Here is a 23,126-nt window from a genome sequence, read left to right as displayed (position 1 = left end):
AGCAAACTTGTAGCTTGTGGAATAAAAAGGATGGTCGTGACATGGATGTGAAATTGGCTGAGTGGCAGGAAACAAAGAGGAGTGGTTAATGGATGTTTTTCAGGCTGGAGGAAGGTTTGTCATGGAGTTCCCAGGGATCAGTGTTGGGATCCTTCCTTTTCCTGATATATATTAATGACTTAGGCCTTGGTGTACAGGGCACAATTGCAAAGTCTGTAGATGTTACGAAACTTGGAAGCATTGTGAACTGTGAGGAGGATAGTGTAGAACTTCAAAAGGACATAGACAGATTGGTGGAATGGGCAGATAGGTGGCAGATGAAGTTCAATGCACAGAAATGTGAAGTGATTCATTTTGGTAGGAACATTGAGAGACAATATGAAATAAAGGATACAATTCTAAAGCGGGTGCAGGAGCAGAGCGGCCTCAGTATATATGTGCATAAATCATTGAAGGTGGCAGGACAGGTTGAGAACGATTAATAAAGTATACAGTATCCTGGGCTTTACTAATAGGGGCATAGAGTACAAGAGCAAGGAAGTAATGTTGAACTTGTATAAGACACGAGTTCAGCCTCAGCTGGAGTACTGCACCCAGTTCCGGGCGCCGCACTTTAGGAAAGACATGAGGGCATTGGAGAGAGTATACAGAAGATTCACAAGAATGGTTCTAGGGATGAGGAATTTCAGTTATGAAGACAGATCGGAGAAATTAGGACTGTTTTCCTTGGAGGAGAAGGCTGAGAAATGATTTGATAGAAGTATTCTAAATCATGAGGGGTCTGGATTGAGTAGATGGAGAGAAACTGTTTCCACTTGTGAAAGGATCGAGAACAAGAGGGCACAGATTTAAATTATTTGGTAAGAGAAGCAAAAGTGACATGAGGAAAAACTTTTTCACGCAGCAAGTGGTTAAGGTCTGGAATGCGCTACCTGAGAACGTGGTGGAGGCAGGTTCAATTGAAGCCTTCGGAAAGGGCATTGGACAGTTATATAAAAAGAAAAAATGTGCAAGGTTACAGGGAGAAGGGGGGAAATGGAACTGAGAGAATTGCTCTTTCAGAGAGCCAGTGCGAACACGATGGGCCGAATGGTCTCCTTCTGCACTGTAATGATTCTGTGATTCTGTAAAGTTAACCCAGTTCTCACTAGATATAGATTACCGATTGAGATTCAGTCGGATCAAGGTGCTAATTATATGTCTAAAAGTTTTCAGGAAGTGATGGGTAATTTGGGTATAACACAGTTAAAGACTTCAAAATACCACCTACAGACACAAGGGGCTTTAGAACGGTACCATTAGACTCTCAAAATGATGATCAGAGCATACTGTCATGAATATCCCCATGAATGGGATAAAGGGCTAAAATTTCTTTTGTTTATCACTTGGGATTCACCGAATGAATCTACAGGTTTTAGTCCTTTTGAATTAGTTTATGGACATAAGGTAAGAGGTCCTCGAAAACTAATTAAAGAAAGGCTTTTAGAACAGAGGGATTTATCTTCCGTGTTAGATTATGTACCCGTGTTCTGGGAGCGGCTCACAAGAGCCTGCAAACTGGCTCAGGAATACTTGCAAGCTTCCTAAACAACCACGAAGAAATGGGCAGACAAGCATGCCAAGCCCCAAACATTTCAACCCAGGGATGAGGTGTTAGTAATACTGCCTTTTCAGGGTGAACCGTTGAAAGCATGGTCTTTCAGCGGTCCATATAAAGGGTCAAAAGAACTGGGAAAGTAAATTATTTGATTGACCCCTCAGAACGCTGGAAAAAGAATTGGCCATGTCATATCAATATGTTGAAACAATATCATCGCTGGGAGGAAGATAAGCAAGCACAAGTATGTCAGGTAGTCGGGATAGTGAAGGATGAAAGGGATAGTGAGGATGAGGCAGAAGGAGGCTCAGACAATTCTGAAATTGACCCACTTACTATCTGGTTAGCTAATACTGAATTGTTAGGGAGATTGGACACTATGCTTTCATATTTAGATGCAGAACAACGAGAAGACCTAACAAGGCTACTCATAGCATTTAAAGGGGTGTGTAGGGACAAACCAGGATGTACAGCCATAGCCATACATGATGGGAATGTAGGGAAATCCTTTCCGATAAGCAGCATCCTTACCACTTAAGTCCAGAGAAACAGGCCCAGGTAAAATACCAACTACCTGCTGGTATCCTCTTTCTTTCTTTCTTTCTTTGGCCTCCTTGTCTCGGGAGACAATGGGTAAGCGCCTGCGGGTGGTCACTGGTTTGTGGAACAGCGCCTGGAGTGGCTATAAAGGCCAATACTACAGTGACAGACTCTTCCACAGGTGCTGCAGATAAAATTGGTTGTCAGGGCTGTTTCGCAGTTGGCTCTCCCCTTGCGCTTCTGTCTTTTTCCTGCCAACTGCTAAGTCTCTTCGACTCGCCACACTTTAGCCCCGCCTTTATGGATGCCCGCCAGCTCTGGCGATCGCTGGCAACTGACTCCCACGACTTGTGATCAATGTCACAGGACTTCATGTCGCGTTTGCAGATGTCTTTAAAGTGGAGACATGGACGGCCGGTGGGTCTGATACCAGTGGCGAGCTCGCTGTACAATGTGTCTTTGGGGATCCTGCCATCTTCCATGCGGCTCACATGGCCAAGCCATCTCAAGCGCCGCTGACTCAGTAGTGTGTATAAGCTGGGGATGCTGGCCGCCTCGAGGACTTCTGTGTTGGAGATACGGTCCTGCCACCTGATGCCAAGTATTCTCCGGAGGCAGCGAAGATGGAATGAATTGAGACGTCGCTCTTGGCTGACATACGTTGTCCAGGCCTCGCTGCCGTAGAGCAAGGTACTGAGGACACAGGCTTGATACACGCGGACTTTTGTGTTCCATGTCAGTGAGCTATTTTCCCACACTCTCTTGGCCAGTATGGACAAAGCAGTGGAAGCCTTTCCCATGCGCTTGTTGATTTCTGCATCGAGAGACAGGTTACTGGTGATAGTTGAGCCTAGGTAGGTGAACTCTTGAACCACTTCCAGAGCGTGGTCGCCGAGCGTGGTATCCTCACACCAGAATATATGGGCAGAAGCACACATGTGGGTACAGTAGTGTAGTGGTTATATTACAGGACCAGTAATCCTGAACTAATAATCTGGAGAATGAGAGTTTAAAATCCCACCATAGCAGTTTGAGAACATGAATACAATTTAAAACAAAACCTCTAGAAATAAAAAGATGGTACTAGTAAAAGCACAACTGTTTAATAAGGTCCTTTTAAGGAAGGAAACCTGCCATTCTTTGTCAATCTAGCCTTTATGAAAGTCCAGTCCCACGCCGATGAGGTTGACTCAACTGCCCTCTGATGTGGTCTCGGAAACAATCACCAACCGCTATCAAGAATGTGACCCAACACTACTACCTTAGGGAACTTGGGATGGACAATAAATGCCAGCTGGGCAGCACAGTGGCGCAGTGGTTAGCACCGCAGCCTCACAGCTCCAGAGACCCGGGTTCAATTCCAGGTACTACCTGTGCGGAGTTTGCAAGTTCTCCCTGTGACCGCGTGGGTTTTCGCCGGGTGCTCCAGTTTCCTCCCACAGCCAAAGACTTGCAGGTCGATAGGTAAATTGGCCATTATAAATTGCCCCTAGTATCGGTAGGTGGTAGGGGAAGGTGGGGATGTGGTAGGAATATGGGATTAGTGTAGGATTAGTATAAATGGGTGGTTGCTGGTCGGCACAGACTCGGTGGGCCGAAGGGCCTGTTTCAGTGCTGTATATCTAAATAAATAAATAAAAAAGCAGAAATCCAATACATGCTGGAAAACCACCTAACTGAACCTAGTCAAAGCCTCTGGAGTTCCCCAGTCGTGCTATTGTCTAAACCTGGTGGTTCAACTAGATTCTGCATAGACCACAGAAAGGTTAATGCAGTAACATAGGCAGACTCCTACCCAGTTCCTCGCTTGGAAGACTTTATTGACAGAGTGGGCAGTGCCACCTTTCTTACAAAAATAGATTTGTTAAAGGGATACTGGCAGGTTCCTTTAACACCCTGAGATAAAGAAATATCAGCCTTTGTCACACCAGGCGGTCTTTTCCAATGCCGAGTGATGCCATTCGGGTTAAAAAATGCCCCAGTCACTTTTCAGAGACTAATGAACCAAGTGGTAGTCAGTGTTCCTAACCACATTGTTTACCTTGATGACTTGCTGGTATACAGTGACACTTTGAAGGACCCCTTGGAACAACTGGAGGTTCTGTTTAGAAAATTACATCGGCAGATTTAGTGATAAACCTTGCCAAAAGTGAATTTGCAAACGCAAGGGTAACCTAGCTAGGGCATATAGTACGGCAAGGACAAGTATTGCCAAGAACTGCAAAAGTACAAGCATTGGTGGAGTTCCCTTCCCCTAAGACTAAGTGAGAAATCATGAGGTTTTTGGGAATGTGTGGTTTCTACTGCAAGTTTGAACCAAATTTGAGTACTATAGCTGCTCCACTGACATATTTGCTACACAAGAAGAAAACCAAGGTCATGTGGTCAGGGGAGTGCCAAACATCTTTTGAGACGCTGAAACCCATTTTGATTAATGAACCAATGTTGGCTGCCCCAAATTTTACTAAGCCCTTCAAGGCAGCAATTGATGCTAGTGACCTTGGGGTTGGTGCAGTTACAAGACGATGAATCAGGCAGAGAAAAGCCAGTGGGCTACTTTTCCAAAAAGCTAAGTTGACACCAAAAGAAATACTCAACAGTGGAAAAAGAAACCCTGGGTTTATTAATAGCTCTTAAGTATTTTGAAGTATATGTCAGCCATGACTACAGAGAGACAGTGATCATATTGGTCATAACCCCCAAGCCTTGGTGGAAAAATTCAAAAACCAGAATGCCAGACTATTCCGATAGAGTTTACTGTTGCAACCTTATCACTTGAAGATTATCCATATTGCAGGGAAACGTAATTGTGGATGCTTTGGCTGGGATTTAAATCTGCTTTGCGTTATCTGAGTACATTGATGGTACAAAGCAGAACTGTATGAGCTACAGATAAAGAGTGAATTTTTTTGTGAATTTTTTTAATCTTCTGTTTTTCCATACTTTGTAATGAAACACATTTAAAATGACATTTAATTCCTCCAAGGATAGAGATGTTATGAAGGTGTTTCTATTTTTTTCATATTTTTTGAGGATTCGTGTGTTAGAATTGTGGAGATGGATTCATTGGAGAACTGAAGTAATTCCACAGATGTTGGACTATGTTTTTCAAAAGAGGTCACCAAAAGGACACTTGAGGTCTTGTTTGAAAACAACCTTTACTGAAAGTCACATAACTTAAGCTCCATACACAACAGAAACCTTGGTGACTTGGGAGAGATGTTTATAGAAAAGTGACATGTCATGATTTATGATGGTCAGGAAATTCTGACTTGATGTTTGGTTTCGCTTCTGAGATATTGTTTTGGTTCGGTTGGGGTATGGACTGTGTTTGAAAGCAGTCGGAGATCAACCTGCCAAAAGAGAAATACCCAGCTTTCCTCCTTCCTCTTGTCTCTGTAAAATGCTGCATTTCTCCTGAGCAGCTCCTGGAAAGCTTGCCAAATTAATTCTCTACACTGCCTGAAAAGAATTGTTCCAAAAAAGATCCCAGTGACCCATCTATGTGCACTCAGATGCCAGACTGGATGCCATTTTGGGCCACAACATATCTCATCCATTTTCTTCAAGAGTTAACAAGTTTTTTTTTAAAAAGAGCTCAGCAGAGAAAATCGCTTTATTTTTCGGTTAACCAGTGTGTGTGTGTGTGTGTGTGTGTGTGAGGCTAAGATAAAAAGGGAACTTCCATATTTCAATCTGTGTGTCAATGCTTTGCTTTGTTACTGAATAAGTCTCATTTTATAATAAACTGATAATTTTGTTGTTTATTAAAGAAACCTGGTTGGTGCATTTTATTTGGGGATAAAGAGTAGAGTATATGATTGACTATATCGATAACTGGGTAAACATTTCAATATGTGTTCTAACTTGTGGAGAAGTGGAACTGGAAAAGACAGTGCACTCCTTCTGCCTCGGTCGTAACAACCTGCCCAGCCAACTTCAACCATTTGTGCATGTATTCCCCCAGGATCATCTGCTCCTGCACCCCTTTAGAATTGTATCCTTTATTTTATATTGCCTCTCCTCATTCTTCCAACCAAATGTATCACTTCACACTTCTCTGCATTAAATTTCATCTGCCACATTTCCGCCCACTCCACCAGCCTGCCTATGTTTTCTTAAAGTCTATCACTATTCCCAGTTCATAATATCTCCAAGTTTTTGTCATCTGCAAATATTGAAATTCTGCCCTGCACACCCAACTCTAGGTCATTAATATAGATCAAGAAAAGCACTGGTCCTAACACCGACCTCTGGGGAACTTCATTATATACCTTCCACCAGTCTGAAAAGCAATCATTCACCACCACTCGCTTAACTGTCACTGAGCCAACTTCGTATCCATGCTGTCACTGCCCCTTTTATTCCGGGGGCTTTAACTTTGCTTACAAGCCTTTTATGTGGCACTTCATCAAATCATCAAATGGTTTTTGGAAGTCCATGTACACCACATCAACTGCATCACACTCATCAAACGTATTTTATTTTTTACCTCATCAAAAACTCTATCTAGTTAGTTAAAACATAATTTGCCTTTAACAAATCCATGCTGTCTTTCCTTAATTAATCCACATTTGCCCAACTGACTGTTACTGTTGTCCCAGATTATCGTTTGTAAAAGCTTTCCCACCACTGAGGTTAATCTGACTGACCTGTAGTTGCTGGGCTTATCCTTACACCTTTCGTTTTGAACAAAGGTGTAACATTTGCAATTCTCCAGACCTCTGGCACCACCCCTGTGTCTAAAGCAGGATTGGAAGATTACTGCCAATGCCTCTGCAATTTCTACCCTTACCTCCTGCAGTATTCTCAGATGCATCTCATCCAGTCTTGATGACACATCAACATTAAATACAGCCAGACTTTCTAATACCTCCTCTTTATAGAGTAATTTATGGCAAAGAAGGATGCCGTTTGGCCCATTGAGTCCATGCTGGATCCCCGCAAAGAAATCCAGTCAGTCCCATTCCCCCACACTATCCTCGTAGCCCTCCAGTTTATTTCCTTCAACAGCCCATTCAATTTCCTTTTGAAATTATTGATTATCTCTGCCTCCACCATCCTTGTAGACAGCAAGTTCCATGTCATTACCACTCGCTGCGTAAAAAAGTTCTTCCTCTGTACCTCTTGCTTGAAACCTTAAATCTGTGCCCCTTGTCCTGTATCATCAGCTAATGGGAACAGCTTCTTTTTGCTTACCTTATCCAAATCTATCACAATCTTGTACACCTTTATCAAATCTCCCCATAATCTCCTTTGCTCCAAGGAGAACACCACCAAATTCTCCAACCTAACATTCGAACTGAAATTCTTCATCCCTGGAACCATTTTTGTAAACCTCCTCCGCCTATTCTGAAGGAGCCTCACACCATTCCTAAAGCGTGATGACCAGAACTGGGCACAATACTCCAGTTGCGGCCGAACCAGAGCTTTATAAAGGTTCAGAATAACTTCCCTCCTTTTGTACTCAATACCTCTATTTACGAAGCCCAAGATCCCATATGCTTTGCTAACCACTCTCTCAATATGTCATGCCCCTTTGAAAGATCGATGCACATGCACTCCCAGGTCCCTCTGCCCAAGCACCCTCTTTAGGACTGTGCCATTAAGTCTATATGACCTTTCCCCATTCTTTCTGCCAAAATGCATCACCTCATACCTCTCTGTATTAAATTCCATTTGCCACTTGTCTACCCATTCTGCTAACCTATCTATGTCCTGTTGCAGTCAATTTGTATTGTCCTCAGTTTGGCACTCCTCCAGGTTTGGAATCATCGGCAAATTTTGAAATGTTACTCCACTATAATATCCAAGTCATTAATAAATATCAAAAAAAGCAGTGGTCCTAGCACTGACCCTTGGGGAACACCACTATCTACCATCCTCCAGTCTGAAAAACAACCATTTACCACGACTCGCTGTTTTCTATCCTTAATCCAATTTTTTTATCCAAGCTGACAGTGACCCTCCTATTCCATGACCTTCAATTTTGGTAACCAGCCTTTTATGTGGTACTTTGTCAAAGGCTTTCTTAAAATTCATATAGTAATATCCATTGCTTTCCCTTTATCAATCTTCTCTGTTACTTCATACTCCCAGTCCTCCTCTGAGGTGGAGTGGTATTCCGGTTATTCCTCTTCATCCATTTCCATGACTTTTTGCAGTGACATGTTGTGCAGGGTACAGCAGACGACCATGATAAGGGACAGTCTGGCTTGTACTGGAGGGTGCCACCTGACTGGTCAAGGCAACAGAAGCATATCTTCAAGAGACCAGTGGTCTGGTTGTAATGCCTCTCTCCATCTGGGTTTCAAACAGGTATCACGTGCCACCTCCTTAGGGGATAACCCTTTCCCCGCAGCAGCCACCCAAGGATGTTGTAAAAACCCATCTGGTTCACAAATGTCCTTTAAGCAAGGAAATCTGCCATCAAGGAGCCCGAGCAAAACAGCTGAAATGGTGAGGTAAGAGTGACTGCCCTTGACATCAAAACAGCATTTGACCAAGTATGGCATCAAGGAGCCCTAGCAAAACTGGAGTCAATGGGAATCCGTGGGGGTGGGGGGGGTAAGAAACTCTCTGCTGGCTGGAGTCATACCTAGCACAAAGGAAGATGGTTGTGGTTGTTGGAGGTCAATCATCTGATCTCCAGGACATCACTGCAGGAGTTCCTCAGGGTAGTGTCCTGGACCCTGTCTTGAGCTGCTTCATCAATGACCTTCCCTCCAGCATCAGGTCAGAAGTAGGGATGTTTGCTGATGACTGCGCGATGTTCAGCACCATTCATGACGCCTCAGATACTGAAGCAGCCCATGTCCAGATGCAGCAAGACCTGGACAACATCCAGCTTTGGGCCATTTGTGCCAGGCAATGACCATCTCAAACAAGAGAGAATCTAACCATCTTTCCTTGACGTTTAATGGCATTACGATCGCTGAATCCCCCACAATCAACAGCCAGGGGGGTCGCCATTGACCAGAAACTGAACTGGACCAGCCACATAAATGCTGTGGCTACAAGAGCAGATCAGACGCTGGGAATGCTGCGGCGAGTAACTCACCTCCTGTCTCCCCAGTGCCTGTCCACCATCTACAAGGCACGTCAGGAGTGTGATGGAATACTCTCCACTTGCCTGGATGGGTGCAGCTCCAACAACACTCAAAAAGTTTGACACCATCCAGGACAAAGCAGCCTGCTTGATTGGCACTCCATTCACAATCTTCAACATTCACTCCCTTCACCACTGATGCACAGTGGCAGCAGTGCATACCATCTATAAGATGCACTGCAGCAACTCACCAAGGCTCCTTCAACAGCGCTTTCCAAACCCTACAACCTAGAAGAACAAGGGCAGCAGATGCATGGGAATGCCCACCACCTGCAAGTTCCCCTCCAAGCCACACACCATCCTGACTTGGAGCTATATCGCTGTTCCTTCACTGTCGCTGGGTCAAAACCCTGGAACTCCCTTCCTCATAGCACTGTGGGAGTACCTACACCCCAAGGACTGCAGCGATTCAAAAAGGCAGCTCACCACCACCTTCTCAAGGGCAATTAGGGATGGGCAAGAAATGCAGGCCTCGCCAGTGACACCCACATCCCCTGAACAAGTAATAAAAAAAAGCACTTGAGGGGAAACTAGATAAACCCATGAGGGAGAAAGGAATAGAAGGATTCTGTTGATGGAGTTAGAAGAACGGTTGGGAGAAGGCTCACGTGAAGCATAAACACAGCAGGGAAAAGTTTAATTTCTAGCCTCATTTACTTAAGTATTCATGAATGCATTATATTTGGTCCAATTGCTTTGTGAATATTCATTAAGAGCAGTGGTTCTCAAACTGGCTCCATGGACCACTGGGGGGTTCATAGAGACTTTCCAGGGGTCTGTGAAATAGTTGAAAGGTGGTCAGAGGTGGGCTTGGTGTGAGTCAGGAGGCGGCAGCAAGTGCAACCAATACATATGCAGTGCAGAGTGGGTTGCCTGTCTCACCGAGGAGGGGAGCACACATGGAGGAGCACTGAGAGCAGCACAAAGATCACCAGGCAGGGCTGCAGTGATCAAGACTGGTTGTAACCACGAGGTGAGTTCAGCCTTGTTCAAGAGAAGGGAGTTTTTTAAATATTTAAGTGTTGTATACTGTGTGGTGTTATTTGCAAGTATCTTTTTTCTTAAAAGCATTATTAAAACAGTCTTTGCATACAGCATTTTCATATAATAATGAGTATTATACGGTACTAAAATTTAGATGGGCGGGGGGGGGGTCCTTGGTTTGTGATCCATTTGACATGGGATCCTCTAACCAAAAAAAAACTGAGAACCACAGGTAATCCAATCCTGTCCTCATCTAACCTGTACACAAGTGAACTGGATAATGGCTGACAACAAGAACCCACCATAAACCAGAAGCCATGCTACCCCACTGAAAAGCGCTAATTCAACATAGATTAAGGATCTTAACTGTCCTAATCTATATAGCTCAGCAACGTACAACAGTGTACTTACCCAATGAGTCATCAAAGGATTTAATTTATTCCTTTTAAAGGAATAAATTCTGGTTTATTCCAGTTATACAGTTTGACTTAAAATATTTTGGCAAGTTAAAACCAATTCACTCAAGTTCTAAGATGGTCCTACTCATTCAAAAGACTCCAGTATTATTCTAAAAGAACATTATCACCCAAGTAGTGTACACAAAAACTAACCGACAAGAGCTTTTGGTTTGAATTTCTGTGTTTACCTAAACCATAAATAATATAAAGGCTTTCTCAAGCAATTATTTTTGTAATGGTCTAACACTGACCAAGTCAAAAGGGTAGCAAGGTCCATTGAACAACTGAAAAGTATTATTTTGCACAAATAATACTCATGCTCTTGCATGATAACATGAAGAAGTTTAATCATGCATCAGCTTTTCAGCCAATACAGATCCATTATTTCTCAGGTAATCAATTCAAAAACATAAATCATATATTTCAGCTGTTGGTTTAAAAATGAATAGCAGTAGCAGTGTTCAACAGAATAGAAGCTGAATAACTAAGTTCAAAGTACTTCCAGTTTATATATCATGCTGATTTATGATAGGTCAATTAAGCAAACTTATTTTTAGTACATTCAGTTTTCAAAAGAAAAGTTCTAAATAATTGTACATAGTCAACCATTGGTAATGTGAATTTACATTTCTTTCAAGTAACCTTTTTACTGACAGCACCTGTCATAATGCAGGCCAGACACATATATCAATTTGGTAACGTCACTGCAAGATTTGTCAGATGAAAAAACATACAAAGTTCTTTTCTTCCATCCACCTTTACTCCTGGAATTGGAGCAAACCTATTATGTCAGAATTCATAGTGTAGAGAAGACCGCACTGTGAGCAGGGAATACAGTATACTAAATTGAAAGAAGTACAAGTAAATTGTTGCTTCACCTGACAGGAGTGTTTGAGGCCTTGGATGGAGAGGAGAGAGGAGGTAAAAGGACAAGTATTACATCTCGTGCAATTGCATGGGAAGGTGCTGTGGGAAAGGGAAGAGGTGCGGGGGGTGATGGAGGAGTGGACCAGGGTGTCGCGGAGGGAATGGTCCCTTCGGAATGCTGACAGCGGTGGGGAAGGGAAGATGTGTTTGGTGGTGGAATCACGCTAGAGGTGGTGGAAATGGCGGAGGATAATCCTTTGCTTGTGGAGGCTGGTGGGGTGGAAAGTGAGGACAAGGGGAAACCTGTCGCAGTTCTGGGAGGACGGGGAAGGGGTGAGGGCAGAATTGCGGGAAATGGATCGGACATGGTCGAGGGCCCTATCAACCACAGTGAGGGGGAATCCTCACTTGAGGAAAAAGTAAGACATATCAGAGGCACTGTTGGGGAAGATTGCATCATCAGAACAGATGCATCAGGGACATAGAAACTGGGAGAGTGGAATGGAATCTTTACAGGAGGCAGGGTATGAGGACGTGTAGTCAAGATAGCTGAGGGAGTCGGTGCGCTTATAATAAATACTAGTGGACAGCCTATCCCCAGAGATGGAGACAGAGAAGTCGAGGAAGGGAAGGGAAGGGAAGTGTCGGAGATGGACCATGTGAATGTGAGAGAAGGGTAGAAATTGGAAGCAAAGTTGATGAAGTTTTTCAGTTCGGAGCAAGAGCAGAAAGTGGCACTGATACAATCATCAATGTACTGGAAAAAGAGTTGGGGAAGGGGGCCTAAGTAGGACTGAAACAAGGAATGTTCGACATATCCCACAAAAAGACAGGCATCGCTAGGACCAATGCGGGTAGTTTAGTTTAGTTTCGGCCCACCGAGTCTGTGCCGACCGTCAACCACCCATTTATACTAATCCTACATTAATCCCATATTCCTACCACATCCCCACCTGTCCCTATATTTCCCTATCACCTACCTATACTAGGGGCAATTTGTAATGGAAAATTTACCTACCAACCTGTAAGTCTTTTTAGGCTGTGGGAGGAAACCGGAGCACCCGGAGAAAACCCACGCAGACACAGGGAGAACTTGCAAACACCACACAGGCAGTACCCAGAATTGAACCTGGGTCGCTGAAGCTGTGAGGCTGCGGTGCTAACCACTGCGCCACTGTGCCGCCCAAAGCAACAACTTTTATTTGTTTGAAGTGAGTGGAGTTAAATGAGAAGTTGTTCAATGTGAGAACAAGTTCAGCCAGGCGGAGGAGGGTGGTGGTGGATGGGGACTGGTTGGGCCTCTGTTCAAGGAAGAAGCGGAGAGCTCTCAGACCATTTTGGTGGGGGATGGAGGTGTAGAGAGATTGAATGTCCATAGTTCCAGTTTCCTACATTACAACAGTGACTACAGTACAGTACAAATCTACTTTTTTGGCTGTAAAGTGCTTTGGGAGTTCTGAAGTCATGAAAGGCACTATATAAATGCACGTATTTCTTTCTCTGTATTCCTTTATCCATGTATTTCATAAATATAGTGAAAAGTTGGGACCAAGTGCAAGTCCTTGGGGAACACCACTCGTCACCAAGTTTGGACAAGCAGCGGCCAGCGGGATATAAATGAGGCTTGGAAATTAAAAATAGCCTGGGCCTCAGACTGATGCGGTTGAGGGTGTTTGATGCTCACTCCATCTCCCTGTTTGCCCAAAATTGACTCAGAGTTCAAACTTGTCCCCACCCCCAAAATCATTTATTATAGGCAATTTCCAGCTTGGCAGGTCAAGTTGTTGCTGAGAATTCTGAACGTCTCAATAATTACAGTATAACTATCTTAAACAAGACTTACATTTATACTGACATCAAATTAAAACTTAATTCAATATCATCATAGCTAAATTAACAGTGTCGAATTGCTTAATTCAGTGTCATGTAGAATTAGATTTTTATTCTAAAAACTTCAAATATGCCTACACATGCTGTTTATCAAAGAAAATTTAACCATATCACCACAAGAATATTATAATCCTATTGCTGCAATGTTCGAAATCCAAAAAATACCATTTCATATTTTGAAAAAAATCCTAATGCGTTTTAATAGCTTCATGCATAAATAAATACCAAAAAGGAACAAAGGACACTGACAATGAATAGTTACAAATTTTAAGATGACTTTAAAAATGTACAGCTTCTTCGAAATATATTTCAAAATTTAACACCAGTTCTCTTACTACAAATTGCTTCTATCCACCAAATGTACCTGCATATGTGAATGTAACTGACACTAGTGGTACAAAGGGGAGAAAATAAATTACAATAGCCTATTTAAAAATGCCACACTATCTAAGGAAAATCACTTTTATAACATTCTTCTAAATACTACATCTATCTCCCACTAGGAAAACGGCTTTGTATCCATCAGACAATTTTTCCAATCTGTGCAGTTATTTTATTCTAAATCAGTGCTGGTATCATTCCAATTCTACATAAATTCACAATTTTTAAAAGATAAAGTCATGCCAAAACTTTACAACACAATAGTTAGGCCGCAACTGGAGTACAGTGGCCAATTTGGGGCACCGGTGCAGAGGAGATTTACCAGAATGGTACCAAGGATGAGGGACTTTAATTACATGAAGAGACTAGAGAAGTTGTGATTGTTCTCCTTCGAGCAAAGGTGGTTAAGTGAAGATTTACTGGAGATTTACAAAGGCATGAAGGGTTCTGATACAGTAAATAAGGAGGAACTGTTTCCAGTGGCAGGAGGGTCGGTAACCAGAGGTCACAAGTTTAAGGTAATTGGCAAAAGAACCAGAGGTAACACAGGAACAAAAAACAGATGAGTCGTTATGACCTGGAGTGATCTGCCTGAAAGGATGGTGGAAGCAAATTCAATAACAACTTTCAAAAGGGAATTAGAGAAAGACTTAAAAGGGAACAATTTGCAAGCGATGCGAAAAGTAGGGTTGTGAAACGAATTGTTTAGCTCTTTAAAGAGCCGGCATAGGCACGATGGGTTGAATGGGCCTTTTTATGCTGTCTCATTCAATGGGCTGGATTCTGAGCTGGAGGCGGGTACTGCAGAGGCCTTGGTCCCAGGCCCAGTGCTGGAACCCCGGAACAGAGGTAGGTGAGGCGGTTTGCCAAGGCCAGTCCGGAAGGCCCCGGCGTGAGGTGGTCGTGCAGACTAGGGGGAGGGATCCCGGGGGGAGTAACGTTGTTCCCGGTGGGGACCTTGTTTTACGAGGGCACCTTGTTTTACGAGACGTACTGGCGTACTCCCTGCGTGGCGGAGACCCACCCCACCGCTGGTATGATCCCAGCAGAGGTGGGAAGAGGCCCTTAATTTTTTTTTATTATTAATTCACAGGATGTGGGCGTCGCTGGCTAGGCCAGCATTTATTGCCTATCCATAATTGCCCTTGAGAAGGTGGTGGTGAATTGCCTTCTTGAGCCGCTGTAGTCCACGTGGGGTAGGTACACCCACAATGCTGTTAGGAAGCGACTTCCAGGATTTTAACTCAGCGACAGTGAAGGAACGGCGATATAGTACCAAGTCAGGATGGTGTGAGGCTTGGAGGGGAACTTGCAGGTGGTGGTATTCTCATGCATCTGCTGCCCTTGTCCTTCTAGATGGTAGAGATTGCGGGTTTGGAAGGTGCTGTAGAAGGAGCCTGGATGCATTGCTGCAGTGCATCCTATAGATGGTACACACTGCTGCCACTGTGCGTCAGTGATGGCTGGAGTGAATGTTTGTGGATGGGGTGCTGATCAAATGGGCTGCTTTGTCCTGGATGGTGTTGAGCCTCTTGAGCATTGTTGGCCGTTATTAGGCCACTCAAGGGCCTCAATTGCGCTCTGTGCAGGAAGGCCATCATCGGCCTATCCCGCCCCTGGGAAGATCACTTGGCGACAGGTAGGCGATGGGCCCTCCGTCCCACCACCCATCGCAATACTCTGTACCCCCGCCTCCGATCCCACCTCAGGGGGCCTCACAAAATCCCAGCCTATGATTCTATAAATGAGTCACTCTATTCTTCAAGAGGAAAAGTAATGTCAAACAATTGCAGTAGATGACTGGTGGAGTTTCAATATGTACCATGCCAAATTATGTTTTGGTATTTGTTCTTAGGAAGGCCACATTAATTCAATATTATGTGAATATGATTCTGTCTAAAGTTTCCAAATAAAATGCTGAATTTGAGAAATTGAAAGGAATGAATCATATAAGTTACTGCAAAAAAAATCAATAATCCTCATGCAATCAAGATATTTTGTGACTGGGAAAGTTTAAACAGTGTTTGGAAAGCATAGTTAGCCACCACTGGGACAAACTAAAAATCATGAGAAGATGAAAGCAGCACTATCCTACATTTAATAGGAGCATTATCAATCTGCGAGAAGGCTTTCATCCAATCAGTATGGGTTAGATTCAGCCCAGCTCACAAAGAAGAAAAGATCCTTTGCACCTCGATAATGCAGTTCACCATTGCAGGGTGCCTTTGGGGGCAAGATGGCTTCAAGATAACAAGCTTGGCAGTGGTAGACTGAAATCGAGTCATCATTCCATGGCAGATTTGGTATCCATTACCTGAACCAGGAAGACCAGGATGCTTGACGGTTGACCAGCCAGCTGAAATCATTAAAGGAATCTGGAGGTAAGGTTGGGGGGGTGGGGGGTGGGGGAGAGGGCAAGGACTCTTCCCAGTTGGCTTAAAATAACACTGACACCCAATTACCCAAAATTAAGAGTACTCATGGCTAACTTTGGCTGGATGTATGCCTGGAGGTTTCATGACATAACTTTCTGCCTCCAAACAGTCGACCATCTTTTCTCTCCCAATTTCTAATATTTTAAAATAACTAATAAACTTAATTGTTCAAAGAAAATGAAAAAGCACAATTTTTGTAATGCCCCAGGAAATTAATCTTTCATTCCTGGAGACTCCAGGACAATCCTGGAGGGTCGGTAACCCAAGAAAGCTTACCAGAGCTCTGGGCTAATTAATCTCCAGTAGTGCCACTGTACCCATTTAGAGGTCCCTAAATCTTGACTAAAGCAATTCTTTGCCTAAATTCTCTGGACTTAGTTATGTGAGGTGTAACTCCACAATGAAACTATGTGCACTCCATCATTAATCAAACAGGAACTCTACCTGTATGGATCTTTCAACAGCCTAAATTGGAGACTCTTAAACATACTGATGGGTTTCTGTATATGTCAGAAACTTGGCTGACTCAAAAAAAAAATCCACTGCAGACTCCACACACCGAATATTGCTACATTATTAAGAAAATGCAGCAAAGTTTAAAAGATATGTTGTGATTAACTAACAGGCAACAAATAACTACAACCATTACAAGATTTTTTTGAAAAAAGTTTATAGAATTAATATAATGCACACAGAATTTTCCAGGAATAAACTGCAAATAATTTGTTAAAGCTGCAATAATGATGAGAATTATTAATCACCTTGTGGTAAGATTTCTCTCAAATCTGTACTAGCTTGTGCAAAAACAGAAAAATCCCAAAATGTTAAAATAAGGCATACTACACATAACAAGCAATACAGTAATCTCAATCTAAAATAATATACGATTCACATTACAGTTAGAGTTCTTTCAATTTCACCCTAATATCACCAAAATTAAATTACCATCCATTAGGAATTCTTTCCCAGGTGTTTACTTCTGTACATATACTGTGCCATGTAATGCAACAGTGACAACTCTTCATAATTTTAAGATTGTGTCGCATCCTATAAAACTGTTTCAATAGTTTAATATCTTCCATTAGGCATGCAATCTGTTGTATATATTATTTATTGCATCCCACAATGTTTATTAGGGTGCTTATGAGCCTCATCCTGTAGCCACAGATGGTACATGACTTTTTGGTTCAGTGATATTAAATATAAACTGGGTGCCAGCCTATCAAACTGGTTCTAGAGAAGTAAACATACTCAATCATTTTCTACTGCCGCTATATTAAATAATCATTCAGGTTAAACACCTTTTACTCTGAGTATATTCGTATTAAAAAACCCTTAGAATGCCAAATAATTTAACCAATTAAATAATTAACTTCATAATTAAATTAATTGTCTAATTAAAAGTTTATTAAGAATCACAGAATTGTTACAGCGCAGAAGGACGCCTTTCGGCCCAGTGTGTTGCACCGGCTCTACGAATGAGCAATTCACCTTGTGCCACTCCCTCGCCTTCTCCCCATAACCCTGCACATTCTTCATTTTCATATAACAGTCTAACTCTCTTTTGAATGCTTCAATTGGACCTGCCTCCACCACACTCTCAGGAGGTGCATTCCAGACCTTAACCACTCACTGTGTGAAAAAGTTTTTCCTCATGTCGCTTTTGCTTCTCTTACCAAATACTTTAAATCTGTGCCCCCTCGTTCTCAATCGTTTCTCAAATGGGAAGAGAGAGTTTCTCCCTATCTGCTCTGTCCAGACCCTTCATGATTTTGAATACTTCTATCAAATCCCTTTTCAGCCTTCTCTTCTCCAAGGAAAACAGTCCCAACTTCTCCAATCTATCTTCATAACTGAAGTTCCTAATCCCTGGAACCATTCTCGTGCATTTTTTCTGCACCCTCTCTAACGCCTTCACATCATTCCGAAAGTGCAGCACTCAGAACTGGACACTCCAGCTGAGGCCGAACTAGTGTCTTATACAAGTTCAACATAACCTCCTGGCTGTTATACTCTATGTTCTGATTAATAAAGTCCAGGATACTGTATGCTTTATTAACCACTCTCTCAATCTGTCCTGCCATCTTCAATGACTTATGCACATATACACCAAGGTCCCTCTGCTCCTGGACTCCCTTTAGAATTATTCCCTTTATTTTATATTGTCTTTCCATGTTCTTCCTACCAAAATATATCACTTCACATTTCTCCACATTGAACTTCATCTGCCACCTATGTCTTTTTGAAGTTTAACACTATCTTCCTCAAAGTTCACAAGGCTTCCAAGTTTCTTATCATCTGCAAATTTTGAAATTGTGCCCTGTACACCAAGGTCTAAGTCACTAATATATATCAGGAAAAGTAAGGGTCCCACACTGACTCCTGGGGAACTCCACTACAAACATTCCTCCAACCCAAAAAACATCCATGAACCACTACTCTTTGTTTTCTGGCACTCAGCCAATTCCGTATCCATGTTTCCCCTGTCCCGTTTATTCCATGAGCTACAAGTTTGCTCACAAGTCTGTTGTGTGGCACGATATCAAATTACTTTTGAAAGTCCATGTACACCACATCAACAGCATTGCCCTCATCAACCCTCTCTGTTACCTTTTCAAAAAGCTCCAGCAAGTTAGTTAAACATGATTTTTCCTTAAGAAATCCACACTGGCTTTTCTTTAATTAACTCACATTTGCCCATGTGACAATTAACTTTGTCCAGAATTAATCTTTCTAGAAGTTTCCCTATCACTGACATTAAACTGACTGGCTTATAGTTGCTGGGCTTATCTTTACACCCTTTTTTGAACAAGGGTGTAATATTTGCAATTCTCCAGTCCCCTGACACCACTCCCAAGTCTAAGGAAGACTGAAAAATTATGGCCAGTGCCTGTGCAATTTCCACCCTCACTTCCCTCAGTATCCTTGGATGCATCACATCTGGTCCTTGATAAAGACAAATGCAAAGTATTAGTTTAATACCTCAGCTAGGACCTCTGCCTCCAAGTGTAATTTCTCTTGTTGGTCCCTATTCGGTCCCACTCCTCCTTTTACCACCCTCTTACTCTTTATATGTCTATGGAAAATTTTGGGATTCCCTTTTATGTTAGCTGCCAGTCTCTGTTCATACTCGCTCTTTCCTTTTCTTACTGGTTTTTTCACTTTCCCTCTGAACCTTCCATATTTAGCCTGGTTCTCAACAATATTCTCTACCTGGCATCTGTCATAAGCACACTTTTTCTTCTTTATTTTAATCTCTATCTCTTTCGTCATCCAGGGACCTCTGCATTTGTTTACCTTACCTTTCTCCTTCAAGGGAACATACCTTGACTGTGCTCGGATTATCTCTTTTTTGAACGGAGTCCATTGTTCAGCTACCGTTTCTCCTGCCAACCTTTGGCTCTAATTTATTCGTCCCAGATCCATTCTTAGCCCATTGAAGTTGGCTTTCGATTCTAGTTAATTATTCTTACTCTGGATTGTTCTTTGTCCTTTACCATAGTCAGCCTAAACCTTATTATACAATGTCACCGTCCCCTAAATGTTCTCCTACTGACACTTGATCTACTTGGCCCACCTCATTCGCCAGAACCAGGTCTGGCAGTGCCTCCTTTCTCATTGGACTGGAAACACTGCTGTAGAAAATTTTCCTGAACATTCTCTAGGAACTATTGCCCCTCACTGCCCTTTATACTACTACTGTCCCAGTTAAAGTTAAAAATTAAGATTAAATGCACATCAAGATGGAACATTTAGATTTAATCTATCAAATTCAAAAATCATCCTGTTAAGTCATCGCATGTTCAACATTAAAACTTACAGAATTAAAAATAAGCTACAATTGCAATAATTATTTAAGCAAAATACTCTGGTAAAATATCAGGAATCTTCCTTCAGATCAGGAAACATTTTATGACCTTTTACGTCTTAGGTTGCTTTTTTTCTATTTCTGATCCTAACTGCTCTCAGATTTTCCTTTCCAGCAATCTTTTCCCACTCCCTGTCATATCCATTTCAATTTAACTCCTAGAAGTCCAAATTTCTGTGATTTCAATACCATGATTCTCTTATATTCCTTTTCAAATCATTCTGGTACTAATTTTTCTGCAAAAAAATTGAAATGCAGGTTTACTTTCATCTTCAAAGTGTCATTCCTAAGGTTAACTGCACATCCCAAATGCCAACTCCCAAAATGCAGACAGCAGTATAGGCAGGTACACAGTAAACTGTACTTGTTTACTACCATCTGTTTTCTGAGATTTGTACGAACAATATACTGTTCAATTATGGAGGACACGAACAAGACATCATGCAGCATCAAAAAGAATGGGTGGAATTTAATCTGGCCCACGGGAGCGGATAGTGAGTCGGGGGTGGGGGAAGGAAGGGTGGGAGAGCGAGCCGAAGAATCAAGAGGGAAGGCGGGGAATGAAGTGGTCGTGGCCTTTGTATCTCCATCAAATTCAATCAGGGTGGAGAAGGTCATGAACAGCTTTCCCACGCAGAGGCCAACTGAGGCCCTTAAGTGGCCAATTAAGAGGCACGAAAGGGCCTCTTCCCTCCGCCACATGGGGAGACCACCCAATAAAAGTTGGCGGCCTCCCTGCAGGTTCAATGGCAGAGCCCTCCCGATCGAGCACCCTGTAGCCCACAGAGTGCTGCCCCCGCCGCCGGCAATGGCCGCTCCCACTGAACCAACTCCCTTGCCCTCACCAATAACACCACCCACTACCCACTCAGGCCTCAGTGAGCCGAACGCACTTACCTGGATTCCAGGGCCTGCTCCATCTTGCTGGTTCTGGCTGGCTGCAGTCCCAACAGTGGCCGCTGTTCCCGGTAGCGATGCTGGGACTGAACAGCTGCTGGCCCTCCAATTGGCCGGAAGTTCTTGGAGTTGGGATCTCCACCTTTAAAGGGACAGGAGCCCCAATGTCAGGCAATTAATTGCCTGATGGGCATAGAATTGCATCGGGGCTCCTGGAAACGGTTTCAGCAGATGTTGCCCTTGGCTTTCCGGTCTGCCGTCAGGGCCACCACCACCAGCATTAAATTCAGTCCAGTGCATGCACACCAAGATGAAATTAGTGGAACACAATTGAAATACAATTAAAGGACTGAAAAATTATAAAACCCCTGAGGCAGAAGGACTGTATCCCAAGGTAGAGTTTAGAGGTAGCAGTTGCACTATAATTGAAGCATTGGTGGGTGCAGTTTCACTACACTGATACCACTTTTATTGACACTTAACGTGTCCAATCAATACACAGCAGCAATCAACAAAGCCAACAGAACATTTAATAGCGTAGCCAAAATAATAGAATACAAGTCAGAGAATGTTTTGATCAAACTGTTGTAGTGCTCTGGTCTGACTGTACCTTGCATAATGTGTTCAGTTCTGGTCAGTGAGACATAAGGGTTACACTGAAGGCTGTAAAGTGATAAGCCACACAAGGCTGTAAAATATCCCCTAGCACTTCGAGGAGGAGTTCTCGCGCTTTTCTAGTCAACCTTAATCCATCAACCAACACCAGGAAAACAGATTAACTGCTCATTCATCTCATCGCTTCTTGTGGGGCTATGTTGTGAACAGATTGATTGCTAATTTTGTCTAGAAATCAACAGTGCCTACACTTCAAACATAATTCATTGGCTGTAAAGCACATTGGGACATCCTGAGGATAAGAAAGGCATTATATAAATGCAAGATCTTTCTCTGACTTCTTGATTCCTACTTTACAAGTTTTCAAGCAGTGAAACCACTTTGCACAAATGTTAAACTTCAAATTTCAGAATTTTACAGAACAGCCCATTCTATCCATCATGCCTCCATTGCTTCTCTGAAAAAAAATCTATTTAGTCTCAATACCCAGCCTTCTCCATACCTTTTTTAAAAAAGCCAGTTCCCTTTTGAAAGCTATTATGGATTCTGTTTCTAAACACTGTGCAAGAAATTGGGATCGTTTGCACACAATTTTTGGGAGCTACAAATACCCTTCATGTTGCTAAATGACGTCCACAAAGCACATGCACACTTTGAGGATAAATCGCGCCGGATACCATACTGATGTGGGCAGTGAACAGCTGCCAGAAGTGTACAGAGCAGGTAGATCATGAAGTCAATCAGTGAAACACTCCAGCTGACACCCTTTCTTAATGTTGCACAACTGAACATCCATTCAACAACAGGAAGAACCCCCACCCACCCCCCCCCCCCCCCAATCAGTACTAATTAAAGGGGCATATAAGGTGGCTGGTTAAATTTTTTCTGGCTGTTGCTTCATTGCAAGAAACAATGGGCCGAATTTTATGTGCCCTGAGGCAAAGAAAATGGGTCGCGGGCCACCGCAATTCTAAGTGCTGCAGCTCATTTAAATAGCTGGAGCAAGCTGTCCATCCACAGCAATGGCGTCAGCTGCCTGTGCACAGGCACTGACGCCATTTTTAAAGGGCTATTAGCCCTACCAGCTAATGTCCTCACTGAAACCTGCCATTCAAATGGTGCTAACTACATTTCATTTTTCTCTTGCCAGAGACAAGCAGGTGGTGCTAGCACGTGGCTTCACTTGGATTGCAAGCTTCCCCATAGTACAGCGTCCAATTGATTGCACATACATCACTTTGCAGGCACCCTATGTCAACTCTGGCCTATATCAGAACTGAAAGTGTTTCCACTCTCTCAACATCCAGCTTGGTGGACTGCCGACTCAGAGGAGGGAGTCAAGATTTTAGAAAGAGAGTCTGATCAGTGGCAAATTAAGTTCAATCCAGATTGCATGTTGGAAGTAAAAATTGGAGTCGTGTGTATTCCATAAGTGGGTTCCAACTTGCCAAAGGGGATGTTGAAAAAGACCTAGGAGTGTTATTAG

At 42.9% G+C, this 23,126-nt stretch overlaps 1 protein-coding gene across 9 annotated transcripts in view; it reads right to left on the bottom strand.

Annotated features, from left to right (window-relative positions):
- ssbp2b (single stranded DNA binding protein 2b) overlaps positions 1–23,126 on the bottom strand; it is a 673,806-nt gene that overhangs the window by 333,927 nt on the left and 316,753 nt on the right. For 2 of the 9 annotated variants that reach the window (XM_068029632.1, XM_068029633.1), the window contains exon 1: positions 19,586–22,392. The exons of the other annotated variants lie outside the window; for them this stretch is intronic. In XM_068029632.1, coding sequence (XP_067885733.1) covers positions 19,586–19,627 — 42 coding nt within the window. In that variant the 5' untranslated portion in view covers positions 19,628–22,392. Of the gene's footprint in view, positions 1–19,585; positions 22,393–23,126 lie in introns of those variants that run through there. 9 annotated transcript variants of the gene reach the window in all.

The sequence above is a fragment of the Heterodontus francisci genome, chromosome 4, assembly GCF_036365525.1.
Source record: "Heterodontus francisci isolate sHetFra1 chromosome 4, sHetFra1.hap1, whole genome shotgun sequence".
NCBI lineage: Eukaryota > Metazoa > Chordata > Chondrichthyes > Heterodontiformes > Heterodontidae > Heterodontus > Heterodontus francisci.
Note: the sequence above shows the minus strand (reverse complement) of the source record. Positions and strands in the feature narration are given on the sequence as shown.